The 11,986-nt window shown below is 36.8% G+C and overlaps 1 protein-coding gene across 2 annotated transcripts; it reads right to left on the bottom strand.

Moving 5' to 3' along the window:
* Positions 1 to 1,717: 1,717 nt before the first annotated feature.
* onecut1 (one cut homeobox 1) lies at positions 1,718 to 6,959 on the bottom strand. 2 transcript variants are annotated; one of them, XM_056478504.1, is made up of 2 exons: positions 5,662 to 6,959; positions 1,718 to 2,276 (listed from the first exon to the last, which is right to left on the bottom strand). In XM_056478504.1, the coding sequence occupies exons 1-2, from the start codon at positions 6,752 to 6,754 to the stop codon at positions 1,984 to 1,986; spliced, it is 1,386 nt and encodes a 461-aa protein (XP_056334479.1). In that variant the 5' UTR covers positions 6,755 to 6,959; the 3' UTR covers positions 1,718 to 1,983. The 2 variants fall into 2 exon arrangements, with proteins under 2 accessions (XP_056334479.1, XP_056334480.1); XM_056478505.1 differs by having other exon boundaries at positions 5,677 to 6,959.
* Between the last annotated feature and the right edge of the window lie 5,027 nt (positions 6,960 to 11,986).

The raw sequence follows: 11,986 nt of genomic DNA, 5'->3' as shown, positions 1-11,986 counted from the left end.
CCACAGGCTGAGGTATTCCGAGAGTTAAAAGGTGGGTGTCGAGAGGTCAACGGCGGTTTAACACTTTGGTTCAAGCAAGGCACTCGTCCTGTGAGTTTAACACATGTCTGCCGAGGGCGCTGTTACACGAGCACGGATGAGTGATAGGAGAGCATTAGAGCGAAGGAGAGGAGGGGAAAGGAGTGGAAACACACCATCTATTCATCCACCATATCATTCATTTAGGCCGTGCAAAGAGAACAAATCTTTGGTAATCTTTGGTATCATTACTTTGATAGAAATCACGAATGGAAACGGACTGAGGTAGCATCTTTGGTTCACACTATAAATATCAGCAGGTCTTAACATGTTTGTTTTTTTTGGTCATTTTTTTTCTTCTTTTCTACATGAGGAAGCAGCGCTCTTTTATATATGCTTCGATGTTGTAATAGTCGTAAATACCAAATATATATTTTTTAAAGCTAAAACACAGCACAAGAGACAACAAGGCCAGATATCTTGTGAGTTTTGAGTGAGTCTGTTATATGAAGCGAACGCATCACCCTACTTTGGTCTCCATAATGCTTTCTTCCTAGTTGTGAAATGCATAGAATGGGCTCCCTCTCTCTACAAGTGTATTGGGTTTGGGCCTGGATAGGGGACACTGCTGTGGTGTTGATGGTCGGTGCCATAAAAATGATGCATTAGACAATGAAATAGCCTTCTATCAAGAAATAAAAAGTATCTAAGTGAGCTTAATGGGAAATGATACATGACAGCACATGGGTTATGAGTTTTTGAAAGCATGCTGACAGCCACCACTCACTACACTGACATTCTAGGGTTGAGAAGTGATGCATGAAAGTCTATAGTATAACACAAAACAACCTAAATTTCGATCTAATCAATGTGCTCCACAGGAATCTAGCTATAATAAATGACAAAAACCCTGTGCTGTAGAGTTTTAAAATAATATCTCCTGTGTAGCTGTGCTTTATGCATGGAGGTGGATATGAAATAATGACAGGTGCTGGTTGGTGTAACATTATCTTTGGTTTTCAGCAACTGGCATTTAAAAATACAGGTAAAAAAGGCAGGTTAAAGCTAGCAAAAATCTCCCTGAAATAATCACAAGACTGAAGGACGAGATAAGGTGTGTCCCGACATGTGTCTGACTACTGATTGAGTTAGTTTTGCGACAAAGAAGAGATCTAATTATATGTCGAATGGTTATAGAACCCACAGTCCATAGTCACCTGATCTGAACTGTCATAGGGTGTCTTGATAAAGAGTAATCAACATAGTTTGGCCTGATTAAAGCAACAATAATAAATAAATAAATAAATAGATAAATAAATTAAATACACGTGTTTCTTTGGTTCTACCATCTGTGATTGATTAATTGATTGATAAGTAGTGGAGATGGCAAGTTCACATGTATTTTAGGTTCCAATGTGACTTTCCAGCAATTAGGAAGAAAGCACTATCCTAAGGGTGACATTCAGGAAACCTTTGTCAACATTCTTCACCACCTGGTTGTATCTGGCATCCCTGGCTAGATGTGGGATACCTAAAAACACAGAGGTGAGTACGTGACGTCGCAAAATCGGACATCGGAGTGAATAACAATCACTCCACTTTTGAAATAATCACCAATCATTGATGAGAAAAGTTCTTGAAATCACATGAACATTAACGAAAGAAAAATGTTTTTTTTTTTTTTGTGACGCAGGTTATGGGGAAGAGTGGGGAACGACCAGTGATTGGAGTGTAAGTTCTTCTTCTTTTTTGCAGAATGTCAGACATAGGCTAAACGAACGAAGTCCTAAATGCGGGTCAAAGCAGTCTTTGGTGTTTTCTTTGGATATTATAAATATCAGTACTGTACAAGTTTTAAGGGCAAACGCTGTCTAAAATTGTCTTTTGTTAAGTTTTCTTTGTTTAAAGCTTTTCCACCGAAGTTTTTTTTTCTTTTTTTTCTCCCACAATGCAGCCGTTACTCCATCATGCTTTGGTACAAGTGCTGGAGGAGGAGGAGTTGGCCGAGTTGGAGCTGCCGTCGTCCAGCCACTTATCGAGGCTCCGTCGACGCGCGTTCATGAAAAAGTTGCTGACGGTAGCGAGCTCCAGGCCCAGCTGCTGAGAGATGGTGATTTGTAACTCTTTGGACGGACGCTTGTTCTCTTTGAATATTGCATGTAAAGTCCGACGCTGGACATCGGTGAAGACCAACCGGGGCTTCTTGGAGATGTTCCCCCGCTCGCCTTTACCGTGCTCCTGCTCCTTTCGCTTGCACGCTGAAAAAACAAAATGTCGATATGCAAAAGTCAGACATTTGTGGCTAACATGAAAAAACAGAATGATTCATTCGATTAGACATACTGTGAATTTCTAAAATGGTTCTTTAAAAATCAGACATGAGATAAGAATAAGATCAGACAAAAATACAGATGCTTTTTGGAGGATGAGTTAATAATTAATGCATACCTATTAAGAAATATTAATAAAAAGCTAATTTAAAGACACCAAGCATAATTTTAAATGAAGCCCGTTGATGTTTAAAGAAAGTCCTGGTGTTGCTTTTATTAAGGAAACCACAAGATGGCGCTATTAGATGGCGGGAAACTGCTTAAGCGGGTATTTACTTGAACTGTCACACACGCAAGCACACTGGATTCATCAAATGCAGTCTGTTTACTTAAACAAATAAACCGACTGAAGGTATTAGTATGCAAAAATAAAAAAAAAAAAAATAATAATTATAATTATTCATCCTAGTTCTGTATCATTATTGTAGCACATTGCCTATTTAAACAGTCTATAAATACATTCATTTGAGATGCATATAAAATTATTCTAATGTATTTAAAGATATGTATACTATTTACAAGAGATGCGTAAAATACACGATTTAAATATATTAAATTATTATATATAGTCTATTTTGTGTTTTATTTTATTTAGCCTATTCATTTATTTGTAAATCAAATAGCCATAACGCAACGAAAAAAAAGAAGAACGAAACTGTGCACATGGAAAACAGTGTGAAACTTTCGGGTAACTATTAACAAAAAGCAAATGAGCTCGCTATCATGTGTCATAAATCAAATCTGTGTCCATACGCAACAAGGCCACTGTGACGAGACTAGCAAATTCCCAGGAAAAAAACTGTGAAGCTCTTTATCCTTCAGCACATTTGATCATCACATATATGTACTGTTTGTCTGCAAATCATTAGACAGGCGACAGATAAGCGCGCACACGAGGGCGAGGGCGCGCCAATGGTCACTCATTTCACAGTGGCTCCAGCAACAAAACAGCATAATCTTACGCTTAGGCCGAAGTCGTTATCAAACATTATTTGCGCTACCAAATAATTTAGCATACAATTATATATAGCTTATATTATAGATGAAAAAATAGACAATAAATGACGCTTGATCGGTACATTGTTTTTAAGATACATACACGAAACATTTAAAACGAAACGATTAAATTATTGATTGTTTAACTAAACTAACATTAAACTAATTGTCTCGTGTTGTTATTATTATAATTATTGATTATATGGTTCAAAGTTAGTTTTGAAGTTTTAGCTAAGCCACAAAGATTTGGTTTCGTACTTTTATATTAATTTTTAAATTAAAATATATTTTAATACTTAAATTTAAACCAATTGTAATATGTTATTAGAAATAATATTTAATAATCATTACTTTAATATTCTAAATAGTTTTTAGGCTACTATTGAACATGTCATTGAGAAATTCGCATTTTTTAAATAGCAAAACAATACGCAAATATAAATTAATTATGCAAGAATTCAGGAGGGCTATTTTTTTTCAGATACAATTAGACCATTAATCCTATTATTTTTACGTAAAACAAAATTAAAATGTAGGGTAATCGTAAGCAATAATATGCTAAAACATAAATACATAGAGCTAAATCAAAACGCAGTTGAATATAAAAGCGTAAACCACAAATTCACGGCATAAAATCACGAGTTTGTAAAAGGTGTAAAAGAGCAGTGATCTGAAAGACTGCTGAGTGGTCTACTGTCTTACCTTACTAAGGAAAAGGAGAAGGGAACCGAATTTGAATAATCGATATACCAATTCTATATTTACCTCTCAGTAGGCCGATCACATACCCTCAACCATGTGTACGCAATCAATAATATACATCACTGTGTCTGGAACCTTAACTAATTTAAATATCATTTAACGGCATAAGAAATAATTTCACTACCTCGAAATATACTAATTGAGGAGCAACGAGAAGTTCAATAGTGTGTTATTACATTTGTTATTAATTTTATATTATTATTATTATTATTATTATTATTATTATTATTATTATTAATTTTAATAACGAATAGTAATAATAATAATAAAATTCGAAAAAATGTAAGTAGTTTCTGGATGTTTCACTTCAATAACAACAAAAATAAAACGAAAAAACACATAATTATGAAACAGATTTTATGTGAATTTATTTAAAGTAAAGACATATTTTGACCTTTACAACGATGGCTGCAAAACATTGAAGCATAATCTAAGGCCGAATAGGGATCCAAAACCAAACAAACATGAGCTTAACATTTATGCACATATAGTATAGCATAAAACTATGACATTCTTAGTAAAAAAAAAAAAATTCCATATCTAAAGAACTGCTAAGAATGACAACCACAAAGAGAGAGAGAGCCTACAACCTTCATAAACCTCACCTCATAATTAATTCAAATTATTCTTTTTATTTGGTCCAAGAAAGTTTTTTCATTTGTCAAGTATAGCCTTATTGCAGGTGCTTAAATAAAATATATGTGCAATTACAACTGATATAGCTGTGCAGAAAAGAGACATTCGTATTTAAGATGCTCTCTCTTTTTTCACTGCTGGATTTGAACGGATCAGTGGCCCCCAAAACCGCCCGCCAATTGATTCTAATTCTCGTGAGGCAAATTAATGGAGCCCCAATCAGTTAATTAAAAAAACCTACATAGAGACCACGTCACTATAGCTGAACAATAGATGAAAAGATCCAGCTAGGAGAAGACAGAAGAAAGACTTGTCCTTTTCTAGCAAACCAAACACACACTGCGACACGTATTCAAAGACGGGCTCAGCAGTGCGCGTAACATATTTACGCACTCCGTTTTTAAAACCAAAATACACTCAAGAGACTTGCAACTGTGTTTGACCACAATTATTAATGTTATAAAAAAAGATTTATATCAGGGGTTATAAACGTGTTGCAAAAACAGGTGGACACTGGGACGCTGCATCCATTTTCACATGGAGACAATGGGACTGTGGTCACCGAGCCTTGCAGACGCACATTTCTGATCAAACTATTTTTTGTCGGCTCTTCCAATGTAACTCGGCCAAACAGCCCACAACAAACAAGCAAAGCAATACAAACCCATTACACGGGATCACTTTACCTAGCTGGTCAATATTTTACATCGAGAAACACAAGCTCAAGTTTGAAAGCATCAATATAAATCAAAAGTGACACATGATGCACGAAATAAAACCGCATAACCTGAAAAAAGCCTAATTTCCAACCTCCAAAAAGCGCTGCAAACAAAACATGAACGCTGAATGGAAACTATTATGAAGTGTTGTGATGAAATGAGGGTGATACACTGAAGATAAGAGAAGAAGTGTGTATTACCTATTGTTCTCTCACCTGCGAGCCTGAGCGCGGACATTCTCTGAAACTCAGGCTCCTGCAACCATTTCCACATCCTACGGAAGGTTTCCCGACCAGACTTGAGCTTGCTCCAGGGCTTAGGGTTTCGGAGCAGGTCCGAAAGCGTCCCTTGCGAGCGACACAGCACCCTCTGGGCGAAGATGGCCTGTGGAATGCTGTATCTTTTGAGTTCAGTGGTGATCCTTTGCGCCACTTCTTTGGTATTGACCTCTTCCATCTGACCTGAACTACTACCGTTGTTGAGCTGCGATCCGGGCACGGAGGAGTGGTTTTGCTCCCGAGTGGAGCCCAGCACCTGTCCGTGGCCCTGGGCGTTCAGATGGGCGTGCGGGTGATGGTGGATGCCGTTGATCGGCACCATGCTCGCCGAAGACGCGCTCATGTGCTGCTCCCCGTGTCGAGCCAACATCGCGGGGTGATGTGCCTCAAATCCGTTGGGTGTGAGCATCTTCTCGGCGGGCATGGTGGCCCCGGGGTGCGCGTACGGCGGCAGCCCCTGCTGCGAGTTGTGAATGCCGCTCAGTCCGGATCCAGACAGGGGCGAGAGGCTCTGTCCCATACTGGCAACATCCTTGTGGTAGGGAGAGTAGAGGTTGTTCATCGGAGCCAGACCCCTATCGTCCCTCATCAAGGTGAAGCTCCCGCTGACGTTCCCCGGGATCCTTTGGTGCGGGTGGTGATGGTGGTGGTGATGATGATGATGGTGGTGCGGAAATTTGTCGGAGACGGTGGAGATGGGCGGTAAAGGCTGCAGCGGAGTGAGGGTGGTGTAGGTGCTGCTCATGCTCATCCCGGGGGGAGCCTCGCATGCCATGCTCATGGCCGGGTGCAGGTGCGTGGCGAGCCCGGGATGCTCCGGGGGCCGGTGGTGATGATAGTCGCCGCTGTCCAGGATTGAAGCCATACCCATGGAGCGCGCATGGGCTGACAGACTGCTCCGATGACTCCTGTGATGAGCGCTGTCTCCGGTCATGAGATCCGCCGCGCTGTGGACCGGTTCATGGCTCACTCCGTGCAGATCGCCAATGTTCTCCATCGACAGCTGGGCGTTCATTATACGTGCAAGCTTGTGGACAAATCATCTATCTGATATAGCGGAGCAGTGTCCACAGAAGTGCTCTCATTGGAAAAGTTCTGTTCTTATATGGAGTAATTTTTCTTTGCTTTCTTTTCTATTTCTTTCCCTTTTTTCTATGTTTTATAAAGTTTTTATATTTTTTCTAAATGTTAAGGCCCCCGTCCCTTCAGCAGTGCATGGTGTCGGTGTGCTCGCGTCCCTCGCCATCTCTTGCCATGTCTGCTGTTGTTTCGCGGACTGATCCGTGCTGCGGCTGCCGCTCTGCTTTCCCGCGCATGCGCGCTGATCCCAACTCCTTTTACGTCACTTATTAAGGAAGTTGCACCCCATTGCTATTAAATAAGAATGCCTCCTTTTGGATGTGTGGCATGATGAACCATACACAAGCTGTTATACTTAGAAAATAATAAAGGATGTGAAATGGATTGGAATGAAGTGTTAAGCTGCATATCCTTTGATTAAACATCAGATGAAGCATCGTGCTTCTGAATAATGCATTAAATAAAGGTAATTAGTTTGGAAGAACCTCCTTAATTCAATGGGAAAAGAAAACACACTTCCGGGTTCACCTGGGGGCCTCTGTTTGTATGAATATGCATATTAAATCCCTTCTTCAAATTTGTCAGAAACGTTTACATGAATTTATATATATATATATATATATATATATATATATATATATATACAAATAGGCTTGTAGCCTATAGCTACAAGTTCAAATATATACATCATCATCACATCCAGGCTAAATAAAGAAGCCACACTACACAGAGTATATAAATATTTGTTTTATTTTCAGAAAATTATGCAAGTACACATTATTCAATGTAATTCATCTCGTCTTATGCAGAGTGGGAGTGTTTTTGAGTTCAAGGACAGACTTATTGGTAATAGGCGGAGAAAGGCTAGACAGATGTTTCTATTGTTGTGCTATTAAGAGTAACGAACCAAGCCATCAGGAGTGTGTCCCGCTTCCGTGGCCTGGCAGTATAATGACACAGCACATTACGTTTCATGGGTGAACTTCGTTCTGCACATAAATGAATAGGCAAAACCGATTATACAGCAAATCAGTGCGACAAACATGCATTAATTTTTCTTGGATGGACAGGTTTCTATGAATACAATTGAACTCCATTGAGAAAGAAGTGCCACAATGCGACTTTATAAAATGCAGGTAACCAATAGATAAATGTACATAGAATTATTTGTAGCTTGCATAGACAAAAATAGGTAATAATGTAGTAATTAAAAACTGACATTATTTTTACGCAAAGTCTTTAAAGTGAACAAAAGTGAGCTAGGCAGTTATTAGCCCCCCTAAACACCCTCACGCCCACATTACAGAGATATCACTTTGCACGACTTCACATTGTTTATAGTTAAAATCGACTCCAAAAAGTCAGTTTCATGACCAGTCAGGCGAGAGAACGGGATAACCGGACAGTTAGGAGCCTCGGCGAAAGCGTCCAAGCCCGGGTGGGGTGACAGCTTGCAGTGGTCAGTCCTGGGGCCCCCAGCCCTGGGCCCCCCGCTCGTGCGCATATAGGGGACATGTCAAAGGTGACGCTTCAAGACTCCTGAAGCTAACAGCTGCGGGGGAGGGAGAGAGATTAACTTTTTCAGACTTTTCCTTGTTTCTTAGGGACCTGCTTAGTGACAAAACACACATGCATCTGCCAGGGTCAAGAACAATGCCATTCGGATTAACGAGTTAAGAAGAACAGAAAAAATGATCAAGTTAAATTACGACAAATTAGAAGTCAACACGGATCAATTGTGGATTTGAGAACTGGAGATGTGACATCAAGTGGTTAACGTAACAAGAAATGAATAATAGGTATCGCATTATTGTAAATAATAATAATAATAAAAAAATCTGAAATTAGTATTGCTATTATAATAATTGTTGACAACTACGCAAACCATAAAGCTTTCAGAAGAAAAGTAAAACTCAGTTGAAAACATAATAACAAACCAATGCAAAAACAAATCTGAATCTAAAATTATTATTACTATATAAACTATTATATAATTGCACATTAAGAATTTCAAAGAAATAATCTGTCAGGCTCACGGCATCCTTTATTTTTACATAAACAAAAATGGCAAGCCATACAGTGCAGGTCACAGACTTTGCATTATCACCATCGACCATTAATTTGATGAAAAAGATCGTATTCAAGCACGAAATTTAGCAGCCAGCCACATCTGCGCACATTCTCATAGTGGTCGATATTTTTCATTCGCACTCGTGTCTCCGTGACGTGCGCAGCGGTGTGTGTGTAGCCTGTGTGTGGGGGTGATGCAGGGATCTTCTGTTGAGGCCTACCTAAAGCGTCTCTTTTTTGCCTCTGAAATCCGAATTTGTAAATATTTCTACTGTATACAGAAGTCTTGGAAATATTAGTTGGAAATATTAAAAACCCTGCATTTAAATACGCGTCTCATGGAAATCATTGTTGCGTCTGGTGAAACTGATAATATTTAATAAATGTACAATTCTAAACTGAGCCAATGCATGTGAATGAGAAAAATCAATAAGCGAATTTCAGCAAATCTTCAAAGATTTCATACGTTTTATTTACACATCAATTTACATCATAAAAATGGAGCGTAAAAAGGCAGCAGCGATGAAGCAAATATTGATCCCAAAATTTCCCGTTTAACATTTCTTAATGGGGTTTGTGCACTTACTCACAAGAATATTCATTTTTAAGACGTTTGCTCCTGATCTTTCCCCTTAAATCGTTAATTGGGCGCTTGCTTTTTTTTTATGTGTAGAACAGTTTTAGAGCCCCTTTACTTTAATGCAAACCTGAGCACTAATGCATATGAAACAAACAGAGGCACGGATCAATAAAGAGTCAAATATTTACACGACAGGGTGATGGTAATTTAAAAACAAACACAATTACAGTGTTTTGCGATGACATTTCGCTAATAAACCAGCAATTATAATGTTTACCCAAATACGGTTCGTTAAAAACAAATAATCTGGGATGAGTTGTATTGGTTTTAAAAATATAATTATTATAAATGGTGAAGAATGTAAATGTAAAACTACTTTTTAAATGTCTTTTGAACAATTAGGTAATTTAAGGTAATATTCGATTATGAATACATACATTCGGCAAGCAACCCTTGGTTAAATGCAACTGTTTAAAATCATTGAATATAACTTTATTACACACTGTTTATTATTATTATTATTATTATTATTATTATTATTATTATTATTATTAATAATAATATTTCAATTGCAGCGTTCTCAAAATAATTTTATAATTTAGGATGTATGTTACTATACAGATACAATAACATTGTTTGATGCCATTATAGATGTGTTAAGTGTAAAAGACACATCACTACATTAAAAAGTAAAATTAAAAGAAATCGAATGCGTAGTTCAGGGTTTCAGAGGCGAAACAGAGGCTATATTTTCTAAGTAATATAGACTACCGATCTGAAGGCGTTTTGGGCAGGGGATGATTGAAATATGCAACAATCGATTCTGGATTACATTAGCGGATCAGTTTCCTTCAATTGAAAGTAGAATGAAAAGATACAATTACAGCAACACTTAGGATGGAATAAGTAGCTGAAAGTGTTAATTGATTGTTTAAAGGGGATCAGTTGGAGATCATTTGAAAGTCCGTCCACCAAAGCAAATAACAAATTCAGCATGCCGATTTTAATTCAGAATGGTTTATTATTGTTCCTACACGTGAGAAATCAATATATCGATTTTAAATGTTTATCCTATTTACCAAGGTGTCATCTAGTAGGCTATACAACAAGAAGTGGCCGCTTATAACCAATTTTACTTTGAACGCGATATGTAGCCTAATAATAATAATAATAATAATAATAATAATTATTATTATTATTATTATTAATAATCATATTATTATTATTATTTTTATTATAATTATTATTTAGCCTACTCTAATATAAAAATAAAAGAAAATCTGTTTACTTTTAACAAGCCAAACAATCCAATAAAACTGACGTCATTACAATTCTAGGTGCTTTTATTAGAGATTAGATTTTGTTAATATTAGACTATATTAAATTAATGTAAAGATGATTGATAAATGTAATCATGTTCAAAGCCGTAAAATATGAATTAAAAACAGCAAACAGCAAGTATCATTAAAATAAACGAACAATTCCTTCATAATATTAAAGAACAGTTATCGTTCATGATTATGTCAATTTTAATCAACTTCCCAGCTGAGGTAACAAGTATTATATATATATATATATATATATATATATATATATATATATATATATATATATATATATATATATATATATACATACACACACTTTGCATGTGTCTTGAGGTAAAACATGATGTTTTTAAATTTGAAAAACTGTTCCAAAATAAAATTTTAAATATGCAAATATTGGATCTATATAACACATTTTATTGATTTGATATAATACAATACAAAAAAATACAATTGCGACAGATTAAGAGCGAATGTGACAGAGAGAATGCACCCTGTTAAAACTGTACTAATATTTCAATATTTATAGAAGAGTGCAGGTTGTAAAATGCATGTTGTCATTGCAAACTCATATTATATTTTGTTAAACAAAATGCGCCAAAGCGCTGAAAAACTTTTAATTTGTAAAAAAAAATGTTTATCAAATGTCAACATTACAAGATACTTATTTTTGCGTTCTCCGTTTTTTTCATTTTCTTCTTTTCCTTTTTTGTTTGATTTACCAACAGTTTCCAGTGATTAAATCACTTTCTGAAACTTACAGTAAGATCACATGTATAATGATTACAGTGCAAAATAAGCGGGCAAAGACAGTCCTGAATCCAATCAGATATATAAACAAAAGAGCTTTCCTTTATAATTAATAATCATAATTAATGACGAGAACAGGTGACCTTCAGACATTTGTCAGACATTTTGAGTGAATCATCGTGATGTTTTTAATCTAATTATAATGCTATAATGATGTTGTGAAACCCAAACCCCTTGAAGTGCCTGATATTAAATAAAGCAGATATATACATGTGCCACAGACAAACTCCATTCCAAAGTAACACAGTGCATGAATGCGGGGTTGAATGGGTGATTATACGGTGCTTATTTTGAATCGAGTTTATGGGAATGACATGACGTATGATTTACAGCACTGAAGTAATTTGACAGTGCATAAAAGTGACCCTGACTTTAACCT

Source organism: Danio aesculapii, chromosome 18, assembly GCF_903798145.1.
Source record: "Danio aesculapii chromosome 18, fDanAes4.1, whole genome shotgun sequence".
Lineage (NCBI taxonomy): Eukaryota > Metazoa > Chordata > Actinopteri > Cypriniformes > Danionidae > Danio > Danio aesculapii.
Note: the sequence above shows the minus strand (reverse complement) of the source record. Positions and strands in the feature narration are given on the sequence as shown.

What these genes read in the sequence shown, in the direction of transcription:
- onecut1 (XM_056478504.1), bottom strand. Translation starts at nt 6,754, where the DNA reads ATGAACGCCCAGCTGTCGATGGAGAACATTGGCGATCTGCACGGAGTG. An exon ending in CGCAGGTGAGAGAACAATAG is followed by an intron (nt 2,277 to 5,661) that starts GTAATACACACT and finishes TTGTTTTTTCAG; the next exon opens with CGTGCAAGCGAAAGGAGCAG.